Below are 27680 nucleotides of genomic sequence, written 5' to 3' on the forward strand. Positions count from 1 at the left end.
TCAATAAGAATATACTGCAAAGTTTAACCTTACAAATTAAGCCAATGCATAGATTGATGAATACCACTTTATTTGGTGCACTGGAAAAATGACTATCAATGATCTTTTTCAGGGTTCTTCTACTCTCTCCGCTTCTGTGGTTTACAGTGAAAATCTATGCATCCCCTGCTTCAGAGCTGGGTAGATGACAGGCACTCTAGCCCTATCTTGCTGATTCAGCATATATTAACATACCTTCCCTGCTGAGGGTGGGGTAATTTAGATAGGGCATCTATGCTATGCTAGAAAACATTCCTCAGCAGTCCATTAAGGGAAGATTTTCAATTCCTTTCACCAATGAAACTATACAAAGGCTCTATGGAATGGCAAACTCACAGTCTTCTTATCTGTGAAAGTGGATTCAAGGAAAAAATATTTAAAGCCAGTTGTTTAGGCTCACATCCTATGCTGCTGAGTAATTTTTTCTTAGCTTCAAAGATATCCAGGCTAATACTGTTACATGTTTAAGTACCTTTCAACATTACTGATCATCAGGGGTCCTGGTTTTCTCTGATTAAAAAAATCCCCAATTTTTGGTTAAAAAAGTAACCCCAAATCCACATTTTCCCGTGATGTAAATGAAATGTTTCATATCTATAATATCTATAATATTAGCTGTGTTTCATCTAAATCATGGAAAATGTGGATTTGGGGTTACTTTTTTTTTTTAATTGAAAATTGAGGATTTTTTTAAAGCAGAGAAAACCAGGATCCCTGCTGATCATTACTGATTAAATTGAGACATACTAGGGATGAACAAAATCAAAGTAAATTGTCTTGGATGATGATTTTTGGTATATCACAAAGAATCATGTCAGGCATCTCAGTCTTCAATTCTGGGTTCTTCCAAGTCAAGGTGTATGTAGAGACAAGAGATTTCATAGATTTCATAGACATTAGGGCTGGAAGGGACCTCGGGAGATCATCGAGTCCAGCCCCCTGCCCAAAGGGCAGGAAGTCAGCTGGGGTCATAGGATCCCAGCAAGATAAGCATCCAATTTACTCTTGAAGGTGTTCAATGTAGGCGCTTGAACCACCTCCGCTGGCAGACTGTTCCAGACCTTGGGGGTCTCGGACAGTAAAGAAATTCTTCCTTATGTCCAGCCTGAAACGGTCTTGCAGGAGTTTGTGACCGTTCGACCTCGTCATCCCATGGGGCGCTCTCAACACAATACGGTCCTTAATTCAGGGTCAGGAACACACCCTTGATATCCAGATCTGTATATCCTTCTCATCAAATACTGGGAGAACCCTGACTTAATAGTGCCAGAAATGAGTGAAGAGCATGTGGATAAAGAGGCCCTCACCAGAACTTAACACAAGCAAGGTAGAAGTGAAGTTGGTAGAAAGGTGGAAATGATATCAAATAAATATCTGGAGCTAAGACTTGATCTTTCATCAAAGGCATCTGTTTTCTGTTTGTATAAATCTCAAGACCCTGCTGGACTCCTCACTTTTCCTAGCTTTTCTGTATAAGGCAGATCTAGGCACAGAGGCCTATGCATTTGCCACCCTGAAACTCAGCTTTAGAAGCATCTCTTTAAAATATATTGGAAACAAAAGGCACTCCCTGCCAATGGGGTTTGTCCATTACTCAAAACCTGAGCTGTGTAAAGATTTTGCATTGAAAATATAAGCTATGCCAAAACCCTCAAATCAAACCAGACCTGCCTGTACAGGAACTCATTATTTGAGTTTGAAGAGCAGATGAATGTTTCTTTTATTCCTGTATATCTTTGTCCTTTGAGCACCAACCTTCCTGCCTTGTACAGTCTGAAATCTCCCCTGGTGCATGCAGTTGCTTATGCTTCCCCATGCTTCTTCAGAATGCCCAATTGCTCTCCCAAAGTGATTTACTCATGTGTCCTTTCAACAGATTTCTCTGAAAATAATGACATACTTAGCATTGTATCCAACTACTTACATGAACTGCCTTTTGGGCCTGGGGGGCCAGGGAATCCTTTTGGTCCAGGCTGACCAGGAAAGCCAGGTATCCCTGGCTGAAAAGCTGAAAAACCTGGTTCTCCCTTATAACCTTTGGGTCCCATTTCTCCAGGTAAACCTCTTTTGTCCAAGTCATCTAAAATGGGAAGAAAGCCCCCAAGAAAATGAGAACGATTCCTCGAGGACAATGCTTGGATAAAAATGACAGATCTGTTAAATAATAGGGGGAAATGAATGTAACTACTTTCCATGAGGAAATGATGTAGCCATTAGATAAACACAATGTGTTGATGTCACAGAATCATAGCAAGGTTTGACTGAAAGGGGCCTCTAGAGGTCATGTAATCCAAGATCCCGCCTGACAGTCCCAAACAGGAGCCACACAATCCTTTTCTAATCTATTACTAAAACCACACAATCAAACCCTGTCACATAACTATAAGGCAAAGCACCCTAACCTGTCACAGGTAAAACAAAGGGACAACAGTGGTTAGTGTCCTGCTGCTGCAAGGATTTTTAACATGTTCAGGAGAGCCAAGGAAGAGGGCTTTGCCCCCACAGTCCATGCCAGCTTGACCATAGGACAGAATTGCTTCCTGACTCCGAATGTGGCAAATGGTCTGATGCTGAGGGAAGGGATAAGACCCTGTAGCCAGGAACCTCCAGGTTTTAGTCCCAGCAGGTGCATTGGCACACACCATTCACAATCTCCAGCCTTGGCTGCAGCCAACAAGCAATGCTTCTGAGGAAGGCACCTTCTCCCCCTGATGCTTGTAGCCATAGGAACGGAAAAAAATTCTTTCCTGGTCCCATGTTGCAGCCAGCAAAGCTGAGAAGTATTGGAAATACTGTATGTCCTCCATTTTGCTGTACAATATTGTTACCCTGGTGGTGCAATCCCCTACCCTGGAAATCTTCAAGAGGAGACTAAAGTCACCTTGCTGGGCTCACCTGACCCCCAGTTATCTTTCCTGCTTGGCACAGGGGGCTGGACCTGATGATTTTCCAAGGTCCCTTCCGGCCTTACAATCTGTGAATCTATTAATCTATCCCTTTTGCAAGACTTGGTAAAAGTTATGTCAGAAACCAATGACAGAAACAGGAATTGACCTTCATCTTCCAGTTCCCAGTCTAGTTTCCAGCATATCACACTCCATATTCCCCCATCGGCATGGCTGTATCTTATCCACACATTGTCCCCTTTCTGCAATAATGCTGATTAAAATTGCAATGCAGTGGATTGCTACATAAGTCCATATTTAGATCATCAAATGGCAAAATATTACCAAGCTCATCCAATGTTTCAGGCCAACCAGGAATTCCAGGATCTCCTTTTTCCCCCAACTCTCCTCTAGGCCCCTGGAAACCTGGTACTCCTGGGTCACCTCTGACACCTGTAAAATGCATCCCCCATACCCAAGAATACAGGTAAATCTATTGGTAAACACAATTGTTCAGAAAATAAATGTACATTTAAGCAAACAAGTGCGGTATTAGGCCTATTGGATGCCATTAGCCTCTGCATTGGAAACATCTCAGAGCTGTCCCAGAAAACATCAGTGTAATTACAGAAGTATCTAAACCCCCAAAATACACTTCTATGAGCACATTGTTTTGGGGTTCAAACATAATCCATGTCAAAAGTGCCAAAGAGCTGCTGTGTGCTAAGAGAGCAGAACTGCCCTGGGAAAACCCAAGTAGACCTATGTCACTGCATCCCCTCATACGAGCTGTGCTTCACACTAAGGGTGTGCAAAATAGGCTGTATTTGATTCGGATTCAACCTGAATCAGGGACAGTGATTTGATTTGTTGATTCGGATCACTGTCCCCAATTTGATTTGGCTGAATCTGAAGATTTGATGCTGATTCGGCCATAGACACAGCCTTAAATGTTTTTTCTACATATCTCAAAGTACCAGGCACAGCTCGTGAATGCTGTGATGCTGGGGTGCATGAAGCGTCCCACAGGAGCGTGAGGGCCCTCCCCACATTTTCAGCGGTGAATCTGGAAGTGGACTGGAAGTACTTCTGGTCTATATCCAGGTCTGCCGGGAAGCACACAGGGAGCGCCCTGCCCTGTGCCCCCCTGGTTCAGCAATTGGCCACAGGGAACCCCGGGTGCACCCACAGACCCAGGAGACACCAGTCACTGAGCTGGGAGGGACACAGATGGCCCCACTGCATGGTCCCCAATGGACCCGGAAGTGGACCAGAAGTGCTTCTGGTCCATTTCCAGGTCCGCTGCCAAGAGCACTGGGGATCCCCCCTTGCTCCTGTGGGACAGTCCATTCGTCCCAGCATCGCAGCATTCACAAGCCGCTTGGTGCCTTGAGGTATGTAGAAAAAACATTTAAAGCTGTGTCTGTGTCTGAATCGCCGAATCGTTCCAAATCTCTCCAAACTGATTCAGAAAAGGGTCTCCTGATTCAATTTGGATTTGGAGATTCGGCTACCAAATCAGGCTGAATGTCTGCTGAATTGAATCAGGGACTGAAGCTTTGCACAGCCCTACTTCATACCCTACCTTCTCTGTGGAAGATCCCTCCACTTGCTGGGGCTCTAACAGGCATGTGGCACAGTGCTCCCTTCTTGCAAAGACCTTCATTTATGCCCAGCTGTTATATTTGCTTTTTGTCTAAGCTTCATTTGGCTAGACAGCGCAAAATGCATATCCAGTCTGTTTGCCTATTCTTCTACCTTGCATAGTTTCTGTAACTGTCCACTATGTGGAGTGTGAAGGAAGGTGAGAGCCTATGCCACAGAGTTGCTTTCTTTTGTTGGGGAGAGAGAGCCATGTACACACAGAGGGGACTTTCTATATGTATTTCTTGGATGACCACTGTAAATATCTCATGATTTTAGGGCCATGTACTGTAAACAGTGAAAAGTTCACAATATGAACTTGTCAGTGGAAAGGTAAAACCTTCTTTTTTAACTGAATGTTAAATTAAGTGAAACAGAACTCCCCATATTTGCAAGACCTTGTAAAAAATGTGGAGATTTCTAACAAATCAACAAATCTCTAACATCTAACAAATCAAAAACATTTCCATTCTACCATAGTAAAAATATGGCTCTGTGATGGATGTGAACAAGACAGACTTGAGGAATGAGTCTTCAGAAAAACTGGAACACGTGAAAAAGCTTTAAGGCTATTGTGTTTTTCTAAATGCAAAAATTATTTATAGGATCAACCTTGAATTTTAATAACAACTTTTCCTTCTTTCCATTCATGTTTTACCACAGGTTAGTTAAGAGTTTGGTCCTTTGTGAGGGCAAGGCTCAAGGTGAAGGAGTGGTTGGGTTCCTGAAAACAAGATGACTTAAAACTCTTAGGATTCATGCCTGAGTTGTGTAATACATTAACAGACCAGACTTATTAAGGGATCAGAGTTCTCATGTGTCTTGCTTTTGCTATGTTTGGAAAGTGGTAAAATAGGTATACACTAGCAGCAACAGAAATATTCCAAGCAAAGAAGACATACCTTTTCTTGGAATGGGATAAGGAACGTAAGTAGGCAATCCTTGGATACCTCTTTCGCCCTGCTCTCCCTATATGAATAAAAGAACACTGAGACATTAGCTACTAATTGGGATATTATCTATCACATTTAGAAGAAAGAGGAGTGAATATATTTTTAAATTCAGTGTATGGGCTGGAAGAATAACCAGTCAGATTTTTAAAAGCATTTAGCCATCTACATGAATTTACAAAGCCCCGATGATTTTAATTTCAGTAGGAGTTAGGTAATTAACCTGCTTAGGCCCTTTTGAATATCCTCTAGCTATTTACCTGTATCATTAGGTCCTTTGAGAATGTGGCCTTAGTTAGCTAGGGTCTTGTACAGCCCTAATTCCCTCTATCTCCATCCCTCCATTTCCTGTCTTTCACATTTACTCTTGCCTATTCAGAAGTTGGGGGCAGGGGAAACATTTCCTCTCTTTCCTCAGTTGCATAGTATTGCTTAAATAAATGGATTGTAGAAATGTTATGCCTTCCTCCGATGCATCTGGTAGAGGTCACTGACAGATACAGGGCAAGATAAAGAATTGGGGCATTTGGCAACAAATATTTATTTTATTCTAATAAATAGAAGCCGGAAGAGAGAGAATCTATTTTACTAATTCTGACAAATTAAATTCACTTTTAATGAGCAGTAAAGTACCTTCATTCCTTTAGGACCATCATAGCCTGGGGAGCCATAAAATCCTCGAGAACCCTGAAACAGATAAAAACATGGTTGCCTTTTTATGTTTTCTATATCTGAAGGATAGCAAAGTTAGTTTGTTTGTTTAAGAATCTTTTTGGTTGCCAGATTGTTATCATTATTTTAATCTGCCTAGGGGGTGTTTATTTATTGTCTAGCTCTGATGTTGTTAATGTGTAAGACCATGCAACAAAGCTGAGAGGTTTACTTCTGGGAATACTAATTTAGTCCTACCTTTCATTTTTATGGCATATGTTTTGTACATGGGGTCACATCCTAGCCCTGATCTGACCATATCACAAAGACATAGAGCAATACAGAATGGGTGGGCCATGAAGATGTTGCTCTCTACGCAGATCTTGGGATGGAAACCCAACTTTGGGAGGGGTGACACAAGAGATGAAGGCGGCTGCCTAGGGCACATGTTCTCTAGCTCTGGCTGTTAAGGAGATAATGCACAACACTTGCATTGTTCCCTTTGATACTAGAGGATAGTGGGGTTTCTCTTAGTTACCCAGTATTAACCAGGGACAACGAATAGATCCATACAGGTCTGGGAATTCGGTCTGCATTATTAGACTTACATTTTTCCTTTAGTTAGGGAGACGTGTCCTACTTGACAAAAGGAATCTTTCAGCACAGGGGCCAAATCTGCCATTACCTACTCCTTCTGGAGGCCAAGGAGCACTGTACTCCAGAAAAGAGCCATTGAACTGTCCCACTGCCACCCAGGTAAATACCTGTATGATACTAAGGTTTTTTCCAAGCCTGTCCCTTTTGTCCCATGCAAAAGGGATCCTGCATCTTTCTTGGCTTTGTCTGCATGATTCTCTTTCCCTCTAGAATGACTCTGTGGACCCCAAGTGCTGGTGCATGAGGCTTGCATGCCATTTTATTTTAACATTTCTCTATAACACCTGCATTTTAGAGACAATATCCATGTACGCTCCAGAAATTCTAAAGACTTTAACTATTACAGTTATATGGATCTTGACCTAGTATCGGTCAAAATATTATCGCTGACATTAGAGGAGCTGTGTAATTTACATCAGCTGTGGTTCTCAGCTGATATTTTTATACATAGCTCCTAAGCTTAAGAGAACAGTGAATTGCACAGAGAAGTGATTTTAATAACTGGCTCCAGAAAGCATTTAGGGAATTTTAAAGTATTGCAAAATACCACAGCACCCTGCAAGATACCACACACTGAACCACAGAGACCTTCTTTATAATGGTGATATATATCAAATATTGTCAGAAAACTAAGAACTGTTACACATTAGGTGTAAAATCTCTATCACACTAGATGGAGCTATGGATTTAAAAGTGAAGTCAGGAGATTCCTATTTATCTGCTGCTCATTGCACGTGCACCGAAAAGAGTTAGTGGCAGTTCTTCCACCTTTCAAAGGAAGTGATTCCTTAACATTTAAAAATGTAACTGCTCAACAACAGTTCTAAGAAAACAAAGCTCTTCAGATGCAACTTGCACATCAGGACATCTTACTGGAATAAATGTAAATGCCAGAAATGTTTTTGTCAGGATTCAAATTAAAAAAAAAGGTCTAAGGAGCCAATAAAAGATTCTGGCAGTAAGGAGAGCTGACTTTTACTGATTGCATTGGCTTTCAGTGTACACGGTATTGATATTTTTTCTCTGCCAACCCAGCAGTTTTGTGAATCATTGTGAATTTCATGTGCGTACTGGTACATTTTTCTGCCAGGCCACTTTGTTAGCATAATCATGGAAGCAAAAGGCATGTCTACACATGCTTATTAATATGTGGAGCTTATTACTCTGGAGTTTATTGCTGCTAGGTGTGCATCTGCCCTGGCTGACAGGAGGCCCTAGGCATCAGCATTCCAGCCCAGGGCTAGTCGGCAGGCAGCCCCTACACTGAAGCATACTTGTCGCCCAGGCAACTGGGATAATGCCTACATGTGCACTGCTGCAGTTTTTTACTCCACAGCGGGATAGTACTTGTATTTACTGCCCTTGTTATTTACAAGTACAATTCTGCTGCAGAGTAAATTAATTTACTCCAGCCTAATAGGGGCACATGTGTAGATGCTGAGGCATTTACTGCACAGCTAATTAGTCAACTCTGCAGTAAACATCTTGTATAGACATGCCCATGGAGAAGCAATTTATGCCCCTAGTCATAGTCATAGACTTATTAAAATGCCTTGTAGGAACTGTTTCTAACCCTGACTGAGGGAACCTTTTTCTATGTACAAGTCAAAAACATGAGAGCTTCCATATCTGACAGAAATTTATTTCAGACATCTCTAAAATAGAGAGAAGTTTCCTTTAGGAGAGAGAATTGATACTCAGTTTTTCCCTCTCTCTATTTAGCTTGTTCTCTGAAATGCATAATGGCACAAGACCACAGACCTCTACAACATCTGGTTAAACTGAATGAAACAACAACAGGATGTAAAAGAAGTTAAGGAAATCATGCTGGCTATAATAGGAAATTGAATTCAACACTCCTCATAGCATTTAATAATGTGTTGAACCCACTTGCAATAACAAGCTTTAATTATCAGTTAATTTTTTTGATAACCCCCAAATGAAAAAAGTCACCTGGCCTATAATGTCAGGTTGACCAGTGCACATACATTCAGATTAGTTCTGATCTAATTTATGTAGTGTAACTGAGATCTGAATGTACCTTTATTTCTCTAAAAATAAAAGTCAGAAGAGACCACTCTATAGGATTACTTGTTTGGTTCTTATATTAATTAGTTTGCAGGTGGGAACAGACGGCAAGGAACAGGGGGGCGAGGCCAGTGGGGTGCGGGTGAGGCCAGGGGAAGGACAGTGGGGACAGAGGGGAAGGAGCAGGTGAGGATAAGGACAGTGGGGAGGACAGTGGGGACAGAGGGGGAAGGAGCAGGGTGGGTGAGGCTGTGCTGGCTTTGCCCTCCCCCCACTACCAAAAGGTGGGTGGGGTCACGCAGGGTCTGGCCCTGCCCCATAGTGGCAGCAGAGAGGGTTGGGGTGTGGGCCCAGCAGTGGGCAGGTGGAGGGGGTGTACTGGACCCAGCCTGGCCCCACAATGTCAGCGGGGAGGGGTGAAGGGGCACACTGGGTCCAGCCTTGCCCAGCTCCAAAATGGCAGTGGGTGAGGGGGTACTGGGCCTGGCTCTGCAATGGTGGAGGGGTGGACCCAGTCTCAAAATGGCAGCAGGTAGGCAGGGGGTGGGGTGGGTGCTGGGCCTGGCCCAGCCCCACAACAGTGGTGGGGAGAGTGTGGGTGGAGGTGGCTTGGATCCGGCCCCGAAGGTGGGGGGGGGGGCTGGACGCAGGCCTCTATTCCTGCCCACACACCCCCATTGTTCTTGATGGGCAATTGACTAGTTATATCATAAATGTACAAAGTCTATACAGCAGAAACATTGCTTATCCAGCATATTGTATGTTATAAAGTCCCCTGTGGCTTAAATTACAATATTTTTTAGCATGCAATATATCTATGTATGAGGTATGCATTATGTTTGGGTGTGTGTTGTATGTGAGAAAATACTTAGGTGTGCTTAAAACACCAGGTATATAATAAACTGGAATAACAAACTGTTTAGAGGACTCTGCATAAGATTAGACATTGTCCAGGATAAAACCTGGTTTCCCATAATCTTAAGATGTTAGTTCTAGAAGAAAAAGGAACATGCTAGAAACAAAGTTTGAGTTTTGCCCTAAGTACTCACTGCTTCTCCAACAGGTCCTTGAATGCCACTGATGCCTGGCAATCCCTATAAAAACACAATGTCATTAGAAAATACAGTAACATCTCAATAAAATGTTTTAAGCACCACCATTTACTATTTGACATCTGTACTATGTTTGAAACATAAATAAACTGACCAAGCAGTGAGAATGCAGAGTCCTTTTCAACCAGGTAGTTGCAGGGACCAAATAAAGTAGGCTAGCTGATTTTGTGATCCTCTGTTTTAAATTAAGATGTTAGTAAAGTGACCGTAAATATTATGATCTCTATACGTTGTTCGAAGCGTTGTTGCTACCCCCTCTTTTCCCCTCATTTGTTTAATTCAGAAGCAGTGCAATGAGGGTAGGTTACCAGGAAGGTGCTACACACTCTCTGTACTGAGACGCATTCTAAATGCAGGGCTTCTCAGTTACCTTATACCAGGGGTAAGCAACCTTCGAAGGCTGTGGGCCTTCAAGTGACGCAACCTGGGTCAGGGGTGAGAGGGCAGGCACTAGGACAATGTTGCTACTGTCACTTTCTTCCTGGCGATGCTGGGAAAGTGCTCACAGCCTGCATTCATCCCTATGGGGAGCACCCACAGCTGGCATTCATTCTTGTGGCAGCATGGGGAGAGTGTCTGCAGAAGGTGCCCCTGGCTGCTGAAAGATACTGAAGTCCCACATCTGCAGGGCAGATCCAAAGGCAGCCTGTGGGCTGTAGGTTGCCAACCCCTGCCTTATATGCATATGTGTGGGTCTATTGGCTCCCTCTCTTTGCCTATTCAGTGGCCTTCCCATCTTCCAGAGGTAGCAAAGCACCAACTCTGAGGCACAAACAGGTTGCAAAATCACCCAGTGTTTGGCTTCTCCACTGCCATCACATGCCGAATGGCAGAACCCTGGCTTTAAATGATCCCTGCACTGTGCAGTTTTCACCTTTAATGAACAACTTACCCTTTGTCCTGGAGAACCCATTATCCCTTCTTCTCCCTTTTCAGCTTGAGGTGCAGGGAAGCCCTAGGAAACATAGCAGGATAATTTGTCATTCTTGGCAGGTGATCTTACATAGCTTACATTGAATTTACAGAGTCCAGTACGTGTATGCACACTGTACAGAATTGGTTGTAATAACTGTGAGTGAAAGAACCTGTATATTTTAAAACTGTACCCGACCCTGCAGTCCACATACAGCCCTACCTTCTCTGAGTTTAATGAATTTGCTTCACCAAAATAGTGGGAACAGGTCTTTAGAAAAAGGTTTCCTTTTACACTTTTTATGGAGCATGTAGCTGCTACTCACAGTAATTATTTAACTGTATAAATAGTTAGTAAGCTTAGCTGTAATCCAGATCTCAGCTTCACATAGCTACTTGGAAAACAGAGATATTCCACCATTTAGGTTCAATGAACATGAGCGAGGCATGAACCTTCTGTTCCATTATTCAGGCCTGAATACAAGGCTAGTAAAACTGGTGTGAAATCTTACTTGAACCCATAGACCAGATAAGTTATTAAAACTTCATAGCTAATAGCACCAAAGACTAACAATCATCTGACAATCATCCACTCAATTATAAAGAAGTCTCTATGTTGTACCTGGACTGCGGGGAAGGTTGGCAGGGATTGAGAAAATGTCAATATATATGCATATATATGTATTTAATGGAATTTTAATAAGATTATATAAGAAACAGCAATTCCCTAATATTTAAAATGTGAATTAGAAAATCTATTGTGAGAAAATATCCTATTTTGGCTACCTTATAATAAAGAGTGTCTGACTGCCTGGGGTTGGGGGCAGGAATTCTTATATAACATGGGATAGTATAATCTTCTATGATTAATTTAAGATGAAGGAAGAACAAAGCTGGCACACATGGTTATGTTGTGTCATTTCCATCCCTTGAAATGTGATGAGAAAAGGTATCAATATTAACTACAGCTACTGGTCTTTGATTTTTTAAGTTGACTTACTGGTCTTCCAGGATCTCCTTTTTCTCCTTGCATTCCTTTTTCTCCCTAGCATTGAAGAACAAAGAAAGATTTTAAGTATTTGGAGATGTTAAGCTTTTCCATGCATAATAAAGCATGTCTTTATAACATGAAATGGCAGGTATTTGTCAAAAGGAAATGTATTATTTTGTGTTATGAGTCATATCCTAGTCTTAAAAAATGTAGGTGTCATAAGCCAACCTTTAAAGATTACATACTTTTATTGCTTGCTAATTTTTTGACATGTGCCTTGGCATAAGGATCTGTGATGTCTTTTGAGAGAGATGCAGTTCTCTGTTCTGCTCAGCCTGGAAGCCTGCCAATATGAACACCTTACAGGGGTACTACCGTGTCTGAAACAAGCTTGTTTATGAGGAGATGCTTAGGGAATGACTGCCAAAGAAATACCTGTAAATAAATATAAATGCATCTCGTTCTACTCCATGATTAGCTGTGATTAGCTCATAGATTCTCTCGCTTCCTTTACCCCATTGAAACTGTAATCAGCATCCTCCATCTCCTTGTATATTTTTTCCCTGGGATTTAAAATGATGTTGACATCTCATTTTCTCTCTCAGCAATATTTATTTGTTTACTTAGACCCTCCTGGAAATGTGATATAAAACGTGCTATAAACCTGTCTTTGTCATGCATGGTCTACTTCCCAGGAGCAAGCTAGCTGTTTATTACTTTGTGAGAGGAAATCAGGTATCCAGAGAAGCGATGGCTACCCTGCCTCCCATTTGACATTGCTTAGGGCTTGTTCGCACCCTGCTGAGCCCCTATAGAAAAATGTGGTATCTTGTGAGAAGAGACCAGAGACAAAAAAAAAAAACAAGCAAAGGGTATGTCAAAACTGAAGTCGCTTCTGTAATATCAATTACATTCCTGTAAATGGTCCATCAATGCACTAAAACTTGCAGAAACATTTAGTAACTCAAATTCCTCTTAAGAATCTTAGTCATAGTCTTGAGTATCACTGACACAGACAAATCATGCCTTTGAATGCATTCGGATTGCGAAATGAGAAACTGTTAGTCACAGAGCTTGCTTGAAAAAAATAGGAAAAGTGTCCTTAGGATATATTAAGAGAGATTTTGTGAGAGGTACAGCATAAATTACTTTAACTTTACTAGTCACAAGAAAGATTTCAGCCCAAGACCTATGGCAATACAGCAAAGAGATTTGTTTCCATATACAGTAACATATCGCAGGTCCTCAGTTTTTTCCCCTAATATTCACTGCTATGTTGCAAAATCAAAAAGTATACTTGAATAAGAATTTAGCTTTGCTTCTGCACAGAATTCATCACATACAACGTTTTTAATTACCTTGTAGTCATCCATTGAGAAATCTGTGGAAGTTGTAAACTCCCTTGTAGATGGACGCCCAGCAGGACCTTTGGGACCTATCTCGCCCTGCAAGAAAACCATGGAAATAGATTTAATATAAGCTAAAACAGCCTTATTAATTTATTATTAACATTTATGGTCTAGGTCCTAAGCTGGAACCAACAAAGCTACACAGATTTGTGCCAGTTTGGGGTCTGACACTTGAACCAGTAATGTTGGGGGATGAATTTATTTCATAATGAGATCATGTATATCAATATTTTTTATTGTACTACCTATCTCCTGGATAAAATGCAAAGAATCTTTTTTCAGTTGCACCAGTCTGACGCCACTGATTTCAGTGGAGTTTCTTCTGATTTATACTCGTGCAAGTGATAGCACATTCAGAACTAGACATGCAAAAGTTCACTTGGCTGCAATATTTATTACAGTTGTTATTACTTTCAAAGTAAATAATTTTTTACTACGTGTTATCATTGTGAAAGAAAAAGGCAATAATTTAAACACACTCCTTTTTAAATAAAGATAAGCATCACTGATCTGACTTACGATTCTGGAACTATTTAATTAATTTCCTTTACCTTTTCACCTTTTTCTCCATAAAAGCCAAGGCCTCTGTTGCCCTTATTGTGAAGACAATAAATCATCAGTTAATAAATATACAGTTTTTACTCTAGTAAAGATTTCAAATTTAAACAAAATGAGTTTGAGAAGTGTCTGGGGTTAGAAGTCCTTTGGACATCATTGTAGGACCATGATCACATTAATACTTAGTTATGTTCTAGTCTTTCCTATAACAAGCATTAAATCCCTCTTTCTTTGAGTTATAGTGTGAAAAGATTTCACATCTCATCTGTGGGGTTTTTAATAGAATTAAATGTTAGAAAGTCATATATTTTTTCAGCTAAGTATAATCTGATATATATGGAGAGATTACCTGCTCTGAGGAAACTGCTATGGGCTATACCATCTTGATAACCTGACTCTAAAGCTGGGTTAATCATTCTGGGGAACCTTGCCTGAATATAAGGTTGACTTTTGGGAGCAGACAGGCAACACATAGGCTCTCGTGTTATGTGCCCTATAATCGGTTGTTAATCTTCACTGACTTTAGCAGGTCTTGGATCAGAAGCATTGACTCAAAATCAACATAGACACAGCTTGTTAGAGAAAGACTTACTTTTTCTCCTGGAGGTCCTGGTGGCCCCGGTCGTCCCTATAAAAATACACAAAGGAGTATATTACCTCTGAATAAGGTGGTCTTAATTGTGTTTTCTTGGTAACTCTGTATAAAGAAAAGGAAGCAACTAGTACACTGGATTCACTGGAATTCAGATAGTTAACAATACTTCAAATTTTAGCTATGTTAACCATTTTATATTTTTCTAAAATATAAAAGTGTTTAGTTTATTAAAATATGGGAGCGTCTACATCAGCCACTTTACTGCACAGCATATCAATTTGCTGCACAGTAAAGTGTCAATGTCTACACGTGCATAGCAACTAGGGTGCAGTAGACTAATTTACTGAGCTGCCAGACAGCCTGTCAGATACAAGTGGTGTTGGGCAGAGCAGTAAATTACTATGCTTAAACACACGTGTAGATAATGAAGTCAGGATTAATATATTTAGTTGCATTGACTGCACGTGTAGATACACCCTATAAAATTTACTATAATATTTTACTATAATGTTAAAGTGCCAAGATATATGACTAGTTCCCATAATAGGATAGGGATCTGCTATTTAGACAAAATTCACTTGTTTTGGCTCTGTAACAGGATCTCATATTACAGGGCCCTGATTCATCAAAAAAGTTAATCACATGCTTATGTATCTTGCTGACTCTTGAAAAAGTCTGCAGAGAACGAGGGAGTTATGCACCTTATTTTTCCTACTTAACATTATCTTGTCTGACTACATAGAGAATGACTGTTAGACAGAAAAAAACAGGAAAACAAATAATGACAAAGAGAAGGTACTCCCAGAAAGAATTCCACAGTTTCTTGAGTCAGGAATATTAATGGGGCAGTCCCAATTTTCCTGGCTTCATCCTGGGTAGGCAGTTAATTTTTTCCCCCATGTCTGAGTTTGGGATCCAAAGACTCTAAGCAATTAAAGACCTTGCCCTAGAGAGCAAGGCAGTATGAAAAGGCAGCATCTGCTCAGAGAAAGAACTACAGGAAAAACAGCTGGCCTTTGAGCTCAGAGGTAGAAGTAGCTGGGCTAACTACCAAAGTACCAGTATTTACAATGAAAGGCTGCAGTTCAAATGAGACCAGGTGCATATAACATGTTGTTATTTTAATTTTTCTTTCTGCTTACTATGCACCTTTGGGTGACTAAACAATACGTTTACTTGGAAAAACATGTTTCTGAGTCATTGTGATCAACCTCTGTTCTTGTTAACACAGTGAGACCAAGACCACTCTGCCATTTGGGCATTCAGTCTGGAAGCAATAAAACTTTGGGATTTCATTCAGTACGAGGGAGAGCAGCAAAATTTGTCCCTTGAAGGAAGTACTGGTGAGAGCTTGCAAAGGGGTAAGACAGCACATCCTCTTCCTCTGGAGAGAGTAGCAGGTCTGGTCCAAAATGGGATGAACCATGGGTTTTCATTCCAGGAAAAGCACAAATAGAGCCCTGCTGCTGGGAGAAAGTGTTTCACGAGGGAATGAAGGACAGGTCTCAGCTGCAGAGAAAAATGAAATATGAGAGCACCATGGCAAAGACTAGTCCAGATGGGTTTAGCTCAAACATTGTGGATTTGGTGCTAAGGATCTTGGTGTGATCTGTGCAAAGACTTGGAGAATCATTATGCACGTAGCCATACTGAGGTGTATTATGTTTCCAAATCAGTAATGGGGGGGGGGAAGGGGGAAGGGCTGAGAGGGACGGGAGAGAGTTGATTGTGAAGGGGAAAAAAAACAACTCTAAAGGGAAAGCACCTAAATAAAGGAACTCTGATAAAACAGCCAGAAAATTTCAAGCCTTCAGGAGGAGCAAAAGGGAAACCCACTCACCTTGGGCTTCTGCTTCTCACTTGTAAACAGAAAAGAATATAGAGAGAGCACAGACTTTGTCCCAAACAGTATTTAGCAGCAAATTCTTAACTCCAGTGCAATGTACTTTTGTACAAAAACTAACTGAATGACAGAATATGATGAACAATGAATTTCCAGGATGCTGTTGAGGGCAGTCTCTGTGTGCAGCACAGGGCAGACTGGGGTGGGGAGAGGCACAGTGGCAGATAGGGTAGGGAGAAGAAAGCAGAGAATCAGATCAGGCAGAGAGCACAGGAAAAGAAGCAAAAAGCATAGCAGCTTGGTAAAGGAGCACAGGGCAGGGAGCAGAAAGCTAAGCAGCAGAGGAGGTAAAGGAGAGGAATTGGGCTTGCACTTGGGGAGGGTATAGGGCTAATTTGTGGCAAGTCTGCCAAAAAGGTTAGTCCATACTATTCCAATGTGTCTACTATTTGCCATTGTTGGAGACAGGATGCTGGGTTAGATAGACCATTGGTGGGACTCCTTATGTTCTTAAGCTTTTCGGTTAATTTCATAATGAAGATATTAAAAAAAAAAAAAAAATACTTACTGGTCTTCCTGGCCTCCCTTTTGGACCAATAAAGCCCACAGGACCAGGCTCACCCTGAGGCCCCTAGAAATGCCAAGAAATAATTTAGAATTTTGATAGCTGCTGTTATTAACATGTTGATAAATTAGCAAATTCAAGGTAATACCACTTACTGGAAAGCCCTTAATTCCTGGTTCACCCTTCTCACCCTAAAAAGAAGAAAAGATTCAAGATACATTAAGTACTTGTATGCAATATTGAAAACTCCATCTTCTAGGTCAGGGATATTAAAAGTCATATCAAACTATCATACACAATCCAAACACATCCTAAAATCTGATTAAAATCCTTATATAGAAATGAATTTAATATACACAGAAAAGCCAGAGTCTGATTAGGACTAAATCTATTCCTGGCTTCTGGAATAGCCTTTAAAGGTTGTGTGCAGTTGGACCAAGAACAGAGCCTCAAGTCTCTTCATTTACAGTGCGAAGAAAATCAGTCCCATGTTGCCTTTGGAAGGCAGGAACTGCAAAAGTTGTCAAACTTCCACCTTCCAGTTCAGACTTAGAATCAAGACCTCAGTTTGTATTAGAAGGCTGAAACATATATAAGTTACTACAGTATGAACCACATCACTATAACTGTAAAGTATAACTATACAAATTACAGTACTTGCGTATTTGGGAATAAATTGTAAGTTTTCATAAAAGGTAAATAACAGAAAATGCAAGCAGCATTACATACATCTAAAGTGGAGTCTATATATTTATACTGAGCTCTTAAAAAACCATATAGTGATCTATGTATATTTATATAACAAACCAACCAAGTGCCTGTGGTGTGCATGAAAATGATATGAAAGATAACATAACAAAGAACACATTTGTATTCAATAGATAAAATACCTAAAGAATACTGCTACAGCGAATGATGCAAATTAAAGGTATGAAACCCAGAAATAATCTACTGAATGTGCTGGGCAGGACTTCAGGTTCAACATGTATACATGTAATGTTCTACATACTGAGTTGGAAACATCCCCAAAACAAAATGTGTTCGGGAGATTTCCAGCACACCTACAATCAACATATACTTGGCATTCTTTGCTGTCAAGAAGTTGGACAACTCCCCCATTCATAGAAATGAGATAGTCAGGAACAAGTGGAAAGTAGCAGCCTCCTTGGAAACTACAAATCAGAAATCCAACTAGGCCTCAGAAACCTGGTATGAAGGCTGGAAGAACAACATTCATGTTTTAAAGAAACTTTGAATGCGAGATTGTCTATTTTCCAGTATTAAATACATACTCTGTATTGTTCTGCTACTTCAGGAGGCAATGCATATGGTTCTCCCTTCTGCCCTTTTGGTCCTTGGGCTCCCTAAATTAATGCAAAAACACAAAATTAGCATTTCACATATATGAGTGTTTAAACGATGTTATGAATAATATCTGTTCTCATGTATATATGTCCCTACTGTATGAATGGCGGCTGTCAATGAGTGGGAATTCATGTCATATGGTCAAAAATGAAAATTGTCAAGATTACATGAGTGAATTATACAGCAGCCAGAAGAAGAAACATTCCATTAATTGGGAATTATGGTGCAGGGGTCAGCAAGACCCTCTTATACCCTAGAAAAATGGCTGCAGTTTCTCAGTGTTGTTTATGTGTACTGGTTAAACCATGAGATCCAAAGTCCAACTCAGCACAGCAAAACCGTGCAAACCAAGAAGGCATTGCCACTATGGCACAGTTGGGACAATAATAATTGGCAAAAAAAAAAAAAAGAAAAGAAAAATGAGGTCTAGAGCCCCACCAGTGTTTCCCTTACACAAACTCATTATGTAAAACTTATGCAGCAGTGGGGAGTATTGAAGTAGCCCTTTCACACCTTGGTGACAGCCACATTATTTTAGAAGAACAACAGGATCCACTACTGCTGCTGTACTAGGTCACCCTCAGTCAATGGAGCGTTGTGCAGATAAACAGAGGGCTTCCATAGAGGCAACTAACACCACTGCTAAATCTCATTAAAAAAACAGTTCAAGTGTGAGATAGAGACAGAGAGAGTAGAGAGATTTAAAGTTCTGCAGCTATTACACATAGATTAAATAAAAGTATGCATCAAAGGACATCCATTTACTTACTCTTATTTACTTACAGTGAAACCAAATTGACCCGGGGGGCCCTGGATTCCCTGTTCACCAGGGTCACCTGTTGTACCATTGCAGCCATCATGACCTGGTTTTCCTCTTGACCCTGGCTGGCCTGGATGACCCTGTGGAGAATAAAAAATGCGTTTATCCATCCATCTGCTTCTACTTTTCATTTTCCAGCATTCACACAGTTTTTAAACATTCTCACAATAAGCCCAAGGCTTAGATCCATGGGAAACTAGAATTTTCAAAGAAAGAAACAGACAGTGCTTTTAATATAGCTGCAGTTTGAACCAGATGCCCCAGACAGCATGAAAAAAATCAGTAGCAAAGGACCTTTTGGAAAGGGTAAGAAAGCTCTGTTCAATGCTCTCTCTGTTAAACAGAGAGCAAAACTAGCCAAGGGCTCTTATACAGGGAGTGATCAGGGACTGGGACTATTGAGGGTACACTGCTTTCAGCATTTGGCAGCATAAAAGTAGGAATAAAAGTTTCTTGTTGGCTTTGAACAACTTCCAAGTTAGGAAAAAATGTTAGTAATGCTTCCAGAGCAAGGCTTGGTGTCATGATACAGCTATGGCACACACACATTGAAAGAGAAAGCAGCAGCTCAGTACAAAGGAGTGGCTGGCACAATGGCAGGACCACATTATGAGCTTCTGGGTAGGGCAGAAAGGAGGGAACACCTAGTCCTGATTCAGTTCTCCCTTAAAGTGGCTCGATATCACCTGTACCTACTCCCAATTGGCACTGGAAGACAATCAGGGAAGCTGTGTGCTTGCTTTGAGCATTTTTTTTTTAATTCTAGGCAGGATGGATCAGAGAAATGGGAGCCAAGTATTATCAGAAACCATCTCTCTGCTCCTTTTTTCATTAGCAGGAACCATACTGCTCTCTAACCTTCCCGTGTGTGAGTAGAAAGAAAACAGCCCAGCTATGCTGGCACTTGCCAGCCTCCAACAAGCACCAGGTTCTCTCACCCTCAACAGCCTACATCTTAGCCTCCAGCCTCATACGCTTGCATTCAGCCACTGCTTCCTCACAGTCACCATTGCTGCCTGACTGGAGGCAGCTAACTGGGAAGCAGCCAAGGAAGCAGAACACAAGTTGGAAAAGAAACTGAATTATTTGATGTTATGCCTATGCCACAGAATGGAGTGCAGTGTAGAGATATCCCAGATAGCTCTCAACAAGCTAGATACTAAGAGTGGTCTAGCTGTTTAGCATGGAGCTTCATGGAGACTTTCTCAGGCATTGAGAGCCGAATGGGGTCACACATCTCTACACAGAACCAACGTGCATATCCCTACACCCGCTGCAGGCAGCTGTCCTATGACAGACCCACAGTCTTGAAGCCAAAACATCTCTCTCTCTCCTCACACAGACATCAGCTGTGTGCATGCAAACCTCAGTGAAGTCAATACAGTTTATGTGTCAGAATAACTGGTAAGACAATCTGGACCTTTGAATACATAGGTTTTAATCACAGTGGAAAGGGGGCTCTTCAGCTTTGGCTATCAGGAAAAGGAAAGAGAGAGGGAGGGAGAAGGTGAAAGACAATGCCTTGAACAGATATGGAACATTTCTGGAAGCAAAAAGGGTGAGAGAGGAGTGGATGTGCATGTGTGGGTGGCTGAGAAAGGCCCTAGTGTCAGAGAGCACTGCAAAGGAAGTCTAGTCCTGGGAAATTTGCCCAGGGATTTCTGGGCCTCGCGTTTATTTGTTTATTATTGTATGCCATGAGATGAAAAGGAGTGTAAACTAGGGAAAATATCCTTTACTGCATCTTAAACTTTTACCCTCTTTACGCCTACACTCCAAACTATGATTTTGTTTTTAGAACATTTTGATAGGGTTGTTTCATGAACCTTGATCATTTGCTTACATTTCTGCAGAATTCCAGTTCCTAGGGAAAGTATCAAGGTTGTGCAGCTCATACAGACTGACAAACTCAACACATAATAACAATAAGTGCTCTTAGCTGACTTACATTTTGAAGGTGCTTTAAATACAGGTAATAATTTAAGGATCCGATTTTGTCCTCATCATCTGGCTCCTGAGGAGATGCTTCGTGCATGGACCAAAATACTCTGGGTGTGGTTGGACATAACATTTGAAATGTTTCAAATGGCTTAGACATGCTTTTTGGGTGCGAGACACATTACATTCAAGACACAGCCAAGGTATTAATTGTTCCTTAAGTAGTAATGTGGCCATTAGTTAGAGCCAATTTATGGTGAGATAATATAGCGAATGAGTCACAAAGATATTCTGCATATAATGTGTAACATCTTTGTGGCTTGCTTGTACCACACCTTAAATTGAACATGCGGCATGTTGAGACTAAATCACAACAGATCCCAATGCTCAGCAGAGCGTAAGGATTTGGCATGGGGCAGCCCCAGGGTCTGAGACACAGAGATTCCCATCTCAGTTAGTGGAATCAGGCTGGGACCAGTATTTAGTCCTGGGTTCAATGCCACCATCCAATACCTGCCATGTGAGCATCTCCCTGATCTTGAGCTCACTATGCTCTGGGCCTTTAAAAAGTGAGTGCAGCTGGGATTTGCAGCTGCACATCTGCTGTTTTACATTCCTGGGGCACCTGTGAAAGCAGCATCTGGTTTGTGGAAAATGCCAAGCCCCTCAGCTGCTTATGCCCTGCACCATAGCTTCCATCCCAGGGACTTTAAACTCCATGCACGGCAGCTCTGGCCAGGCAGTCAGGTGTGAGGGATCAGAAGCTTTCTGTGGGATTTAAAATCCCTGGGAAGAAGGTAAACACTTCGGCATCTCCCACCAGGAGTCGCTAATTCTCTGCACTCAGCAGGCCAGCCAGAGTTGCAGGATGTGGAGGTTTGACAATCAGCTAACTGTCAGCTCAGCCAGGACAGTCCTGGTCTTGAACCAGACTCAGAGCTGTCCCAACTGGGGTCAACAAGCAGCTTATTATCAGCCTAGCCCCAGACTGTACTGGAGCTGGTTTGAGTCCCCAGCAGGATCCAGTGGAGCAGTTGAAAATAAGCTTACTGTCAGCTAGGCAGGACGTGCAAGCCCTTGAACTCCTTCAGCTTCCAGTGATTATGATCCTGCACTTGCAAATAGTAGTGACATGACTGGGATCTACTCCCTGATTCCATGCACATGTGGCATAGCAGGAGGTGGGACTGTTGGGACTAGAGATTAGACCTAATTGTGCCATTAAATGAATGAGGAGATTAGATCTAACTGTGCCATTAAAAAGTGTCAGGCGCTCTTGAAAGGTTCCAAAGGACTACTGTACAGAAGAATAGGTAAGACAAAATGGTCTATTGTGTGACAGCAATATACCTTGAAGAAGCAGCCACTGATTTATGCTATTTTGTTCCATTGTATGGTACATATTAGGGCTTTCAAAGCTTTGGTTTTTGATTTGATTTGGTGGATATTCGGCTCAATTTGGTGGCTGAACCTCCAAATCCAAATCAAATCAGGAGATCCTTTAACCTCTCTGAATTGATTCAGAACCCTCCAAATCGATTTGGAGAGATTCGGAAAGATTTGATGATTCAGCCATAGACACAGCTTTTTAAATGTTTTTTCTACATACCTCAAGGTACCAGGTGGCTCGTGAATGCTGAGATGATGGGGCAGATGGAGCATCCCACAGGAGCATGGCAGGGGGGTCCCCAGCACACTTGGCAGCAGACCCGGAAGTAGACCAGAAGCATTTCTGGTCCACTTCTGGGTCTGTGGGGGAGTGCACAGGGGGTCCCACTACTCTGGGTGCTCAAGTTGCTGCTAGAGCCAGAAAGCTGCAGAACTAGGAGAGCTATGCCCCTCTTGCTCCCTTCCCCCACCACGACTGAACCAAGCAACTTTGTGGTTGGTGGGCATAAGCAGAGCTGCAGGCTGCTGCAACCCTGTTAGGCACCAGACACAGTTGCATGCAGCTGCAGTAATTTTTGAAGCGCTCCATCTGGGAGGGATGACAAGGGTGCTACCTGTCTGTCCACAGCTGAAACACTCCATTTATTTAAAATTTTAAACCCTGACATAATTTGAAATACTATAAATGTTATGCCTGTCCATACCCTCTTATTCAGTGAGGCATGATTAGCTCAGCAACCTTCATGAACAGACTAAGGGTTCGCTCCTCTCAAAGCAAATTCTTGAATTTATGAGATAGAAATTGAAACTTAATGATCTGTGATGACAGTGGAAGGGGCAAAATTCTGTTCCTAGTTACGTGTCTGCAACTGCATTCGCTTGAGCAAGTCTTGTTGACTTGCATGGGCTGTGTGCATGTAACTGAGGGTGGAATTTGGCACGTGAACTTTAATTAAAGGAGAGTAATTCCATTCCAGTCTGAAATGTTTACAGTTAGTGACATGCAATTCTTAGTACTCTTTTGCTTTCTAAGGTATGAAATATCAGACTACTTACAGGAACACCGTCTGCTCCAGGAAAGCCAGTAACTCCTCTTAAGCCCTGAAAAAAAATGCAATTAAAATAAAGCATTATCCTGCTACTTTGTTCTTCAGGAGTACAATGGGACATACAGAATATTTGAAATTACCTGGTCTCCTTTTGGTCCAGTTATTCCTGGTTGCCCTCTTTCACCTTTATGACCTTTGGGACCTTCTAAACCTGGTATACCTATTAATCCTGGTGGTCCAGGGAATCCCTGTGGTCCAAGTGGTCCTGGTTGGCCCTGACAAAATAAAAAAGTAAAAAGGATTTCTTCAGGAATGATTGTAATATGCAGTGACTGATGATATGGATCCCTTGCAACAGATAACCTCTCTGTAGATAAAAAGAAAAAAAACCAAGACAACTCTTTTAACTTTGGCAAGCTGGGGACTTTGAAGAAGATCTTTGAGAACAACACATACAACCTACACAACTGTTGCGGTAATGTACAAGACAAAATCAATACATGAAAATAAGACTAAGAAAACAAAATGATCTTTATCTTAGAATATTCACTACTCTCTAAAAGAGAGGTTATCTGTGGAATAAGCAAAGCCAGTTTCTGATGAGCAGCACTCATCTATCTAAGGCAGTCACAGTACAATCCAATTAAATGAGATGTATTTAACTGTGTTATCTATTTAACTGGGATGTTTCTGCAAACCATCTGTGGTAATGAATCAAGGTACTTGGATATAAGTAGAAAAGATTCATAGAAGAATGGGTACTCAATTAAAGAATGGCATTCGCATAGGTCAAGGAGTTGCTTTGAGGCTCTCTTGTGCTTGAAAAAACCCCTTCAGGGCACCTCATGGCATATTTAAAATCAGTTCTCCTTGGGCTGACAGTATGACAAGGCTAATCAGAGAACTAGACCATTTCAAGACTTTAGTCTATGGCTTAAGCTTTCATTAGTCAAATAAAGCATTAAAAAACTATAAATATGATTTACAGTTTCCATATGTATTGTTTAGTGATCATCACAGTAAGCACAATAATAACATTTAAATAGTAAATAATCATCATCAGCATCATCATAGTTTCCCATATGGAAAATTCCCTTAATCAGGGTGAGGAGCCATCCAGTAAGACATCCTGATTATGCAGATTGTAACTGATTTGTTCTTTAAGAAATGTATTTAGATTTTCATAATAAATTCTGAAATTGCATCACTGCAAAACCAAGTAGAAACAATACTGCTATCTGTACAACTAGTATATATGCAAGCTGCATTAAAATGTAGACTACTCATATATCCCCCAGCTCACCACTCTACAACAGCCCTCTTTTTTACAAGATAATTCAGCGTTTTATAGAATGAAACAAAAAGCAAAACAACAACCCCTCCACTCCAACCAATATGGAATATACCTGTGGCAAAAAAATGATAAGTCAACAAACAATTAATTCTAGGATTTCCAGTATTCCTTTTGAGGATAAGCTATTGGATTTTTTACTACTGGCCCAAAACCCTGAGTGGGTGCATCTACATGTGTAATTAGTGCACCTGAATAAACACTGGCACAGTTCACTCCAGAGTCAGCTACTTTTTAGGTGCAGTGTCTTCACATGCACCTGGGACTGCAGCAATTCAAACTGGGACAGAGCAGCCCTGGACTCTGGGTGACAGCATTGAGGCTGGCTGGAGCATGAGGGTGTTACAGTGTGGGCCTAGCTGGCAGGCAGACCCCATTATGTAGCATCTTTGTGCCCCAGTCAGCGCTGGTCACAGTCTACATATGTGTTGAGGCAGCATAAATTATTCTGTTGTAAGATAGTACTTGGACAGTGATAGCCTACAGCAGAGTTTATTAATTTACTGAGCCATAATATGGGCATACATTCAGACAGTGATGCTTTATTATGGAGCTAATTAGTCAACTTTGCAGTAAAGTGCATGTGTAAATGCACCCAGTGTGACTTGATGTCTGCAGGAAGTCTGCTGTGCTATTTCACTGTAGTTCATACATAATGAAACCACACACAAAATTCAGTGTAGTTTTTACATTGCAGTCTTTACACCATTGCACCAGGAATGCAATGGTGTAAAGACTGCATTACTTGTTACACCTTTGGGACTAGTCTCCTATACATGATATACCATTTGGTTATTAATTTGAGAGAACTGATTCCTGTGCCAAAACACAGGGATTTAAGTACTTAAGATGTCATAGTGAGACAGGCACCATGTTGTGTTTATGACTGGACACAAATATTCTGCAGCATCCTGCCATTTACAGTTCACTTGCATTATGGGTGAGGCAAAGCTGGGGTGATTTAACAAAAGGAAGCAAGTATTTCCTTTGTGCTAGTGTATTTAAAAGGAACACACATTATTCAAATAAACACCAACTTACAGGTGGAAAAATGGAAGGTTTGATCCCAGAAAAAATGCAAAAAAAAAAATCTGAGCAAGTGACAGATCAATAATTCTTTTGCTTACTCCCACCTATCCCCCCCACCATTCTGCAGAGGGCGGTGAGCTCAGGAATGGGGCCCAGGGAGGAGAAGCCATATCCTCAGCTAGAACTCTCTCCCTCATATGCTGCTGTAGCATAAAGGTGGGGTATAGAGAATGCAAGACAGGTGGTACAGCCTGAAATTTCTACAGCAGTATTACTGTAGAAGTACACAAACCCCATGATCTTCTGTTTCTAAAGCATGTAGACCAACCTCACACCAGTTCCTATTAAACTATCTTAGCTATTGATTTAAAATTAATAACTACTATTCTGAATAATATAACATTATTCACTATTTCATGCTAATCTGTCCTTTCCAAAATCACTTTACACAGAGCTTCAAATATTATCTTAAAACACTTGCATGTCATATATTAGAAAAAGCCACACAACAAACAAGTAATTCAAAGTTCCAATCCACAATCTGTGTTAATTCATTGCCTGAGCTAGCTTAGGTTTCAAATTAAATGTTGAGGGACTTTAGAACATGTTTTTAAAATACTCCAGCATGAGAGAGAAAGCTTTTATGCAATAAAAATAAGGTTTTATGCATGCACTGAAATGAATGAAAGCCAGATCAGCTTGTGGAACTATGAACAGAGATAGAGTGAACAGGATTATGCCAGGCTATGTTGGTGGGCAGCAACTCCTAAGTCACAAGCGCTACCTTCTATTAGGATGGCCAATAATGCTCCACCTGCAATGTGCCTGTGTCCTTCCACAAGTTCCTGTGGACTATATAAAAACTGAAACATGGCAGGGCCATGCTCCTGCATGTGACTTTCCCCAACACCTCCTTGCTACCTTTTGGTAATTTCTTCGAGTTAACTTCCATAAATTATGTGCAACAATGTTATAAATATCCCTGTCAAAAACCAAGAGCTTATCATGAAGCTCTAAGAAAATAGCACTGTTGTAATATCATATTGGTGTCTGCCTATTCCTTTGCATATCAGGGTGTACTGCATCAGCCCTTTCTCTACTTTCCCTTGTTATAGATCTTTTCTACCGTCAACAAAGATATTTCTCCTGTTCAGTAGGAACTGGACTAAAAACACTAGGTGTTTTCACAAAGGTTATTAAGGAACATTAACTGGCATCATGAAAATAAAACATTTGAAAGATTTAGTCAAATAAAGAGCTGGCTTGTCATAATTTAAAGAGTTGAGAAATTATGAATAACTGTTTTAGACACTGTAACTCATTTTCATTCACTCAGTTTTCATGTCGTGCTTAAGTTAAACTTCCTTTGATACATATCTAGTCTTCAGACTTCAGGCTCTGACATATTTTTGGCCTTTCAGTTTGATCTTTCATCAAGTTTGGTTTAATCAAAGTTAAATTGTACTCCCACTGTTCCTCTCACGCATCCTGACTGCCAAGCCCAACTTACAGTAGAATCTCTTTATCCTTGACCAGTCCTACTAAGGCTTTATTACACATGGAGTTGATAGGGCTGCCTATTGGTACAGTTGCCTAATATTTTTCATTCCAATCCTCTATTTTCGATTGCTTGTGACTTTGTCAGACTTTAACTGGCCAGACTGAAATTTTTCTTGCTAGGTATCTTTTTCAACCTGAATTTTACCAGCAATATTCAACTGAAACATTTTTGCTGTTTCCAAGAAAGAAATTGGGATTAAAAACATTGTTTGGCCCACATTGAAAAAATCTTTACAACTATTTTCTTACGATGGAGCACCTCCGTGTTTTCAAGCCAGGACTTGAAATTATCAGGGTTTCTATGTCTCTGAAATTTTCAGGGTTTCCCTATACAACCCTA

The 27680-nt window shown here is 41.1% G+C and overlaps 1 protein-coding gene across 1 annotated transcript in view; it reads right to left on the reverse strand.

The window, feature by feature from the left end:
- Nucleotides 1-27680, reverse strand: part of COL4A2 (collagen type IV alpha 2 chain) — a 241031-nt gene that overhangs the window by 64138 nt on the left and 149213 nt on the right. Inside the window, exons 4-20 of the mRNA XM_019528485.1 lie at nucleotides 23541-23675; nucleotides 23408-23452; nucleotides 18988-19104; nucleotides 18132-18203; nucleotides 16995-17030; nucleotides 16843-16905; nucleotides 14429-14464; nucleotides 13830-13871; nucleotides 13228-13314; nucleotides 12233-12304; nucleotides 11879-11923; nucleotides 10859-10921; nucleotides 9904-9948; nucleotides 6152-6205; nucleotides 5471-5537; nucleotides 3270-3377; nucleotides 1964-2119 (exon numbers count right to left, since the gene is read on the reverse strand). Coding sequence (XP_019384030.1) covers nucleotides 1964-2119; nucleotides 3270-3377; nucleotides 5471-5537; nucleotides 6152-6205; nucleotides 9904-9948; nucleotides 10859-10921; nucleotides 11879-11923; nucleotides 12233-12304; nucleotides 13228-13314; nucleotides 13830-13871; nucleotides 14429-14464; nucleotides 16843-16905; nucleotides 16995-17030; nucleotides 18132-18203; nucleotides 18988-19104; nucleotides 23408-23452; nucleotides 23541-23675 — 1243 coding nt within the window. The remainder of the gene's footprint in view (nucleotides 1-1963; nucleotides 2120-3269; nucleotides 3378-5470; nucleotides 5538-6151; nucleotides 6206-9903; nucleotides 9949-10858; nucleotides 10922-11878; nucleotides 11924-12232; nucleotides 12305-13227; nucleotides 13315-13829; nucleotides 13872-14428; nucleotides 14465-16842; nucleotides 16906-16994; nucleotides 17031-18131; nucleotides 18204-18987; nucleotides 19105-23407; nucleotides 23453-23540; nucleotides 23676-27680) is intronic.

The sequence above is a fragment of the Crocodylus porosus genome, unplaced genomic scaffold (genome assembly GCF_001723895.1).
Source record: "Crocodylus porosus isolate Cpor-Errol unplaced genomic scaffold, CroPor_comp1, whole genome shotgun sequence".
Lineage (NCBI taxonomy): Eukaryota > Metazoa > Chordata > Crocodylia > Crocodylidae > Crocodylus > Crocodylus porosus.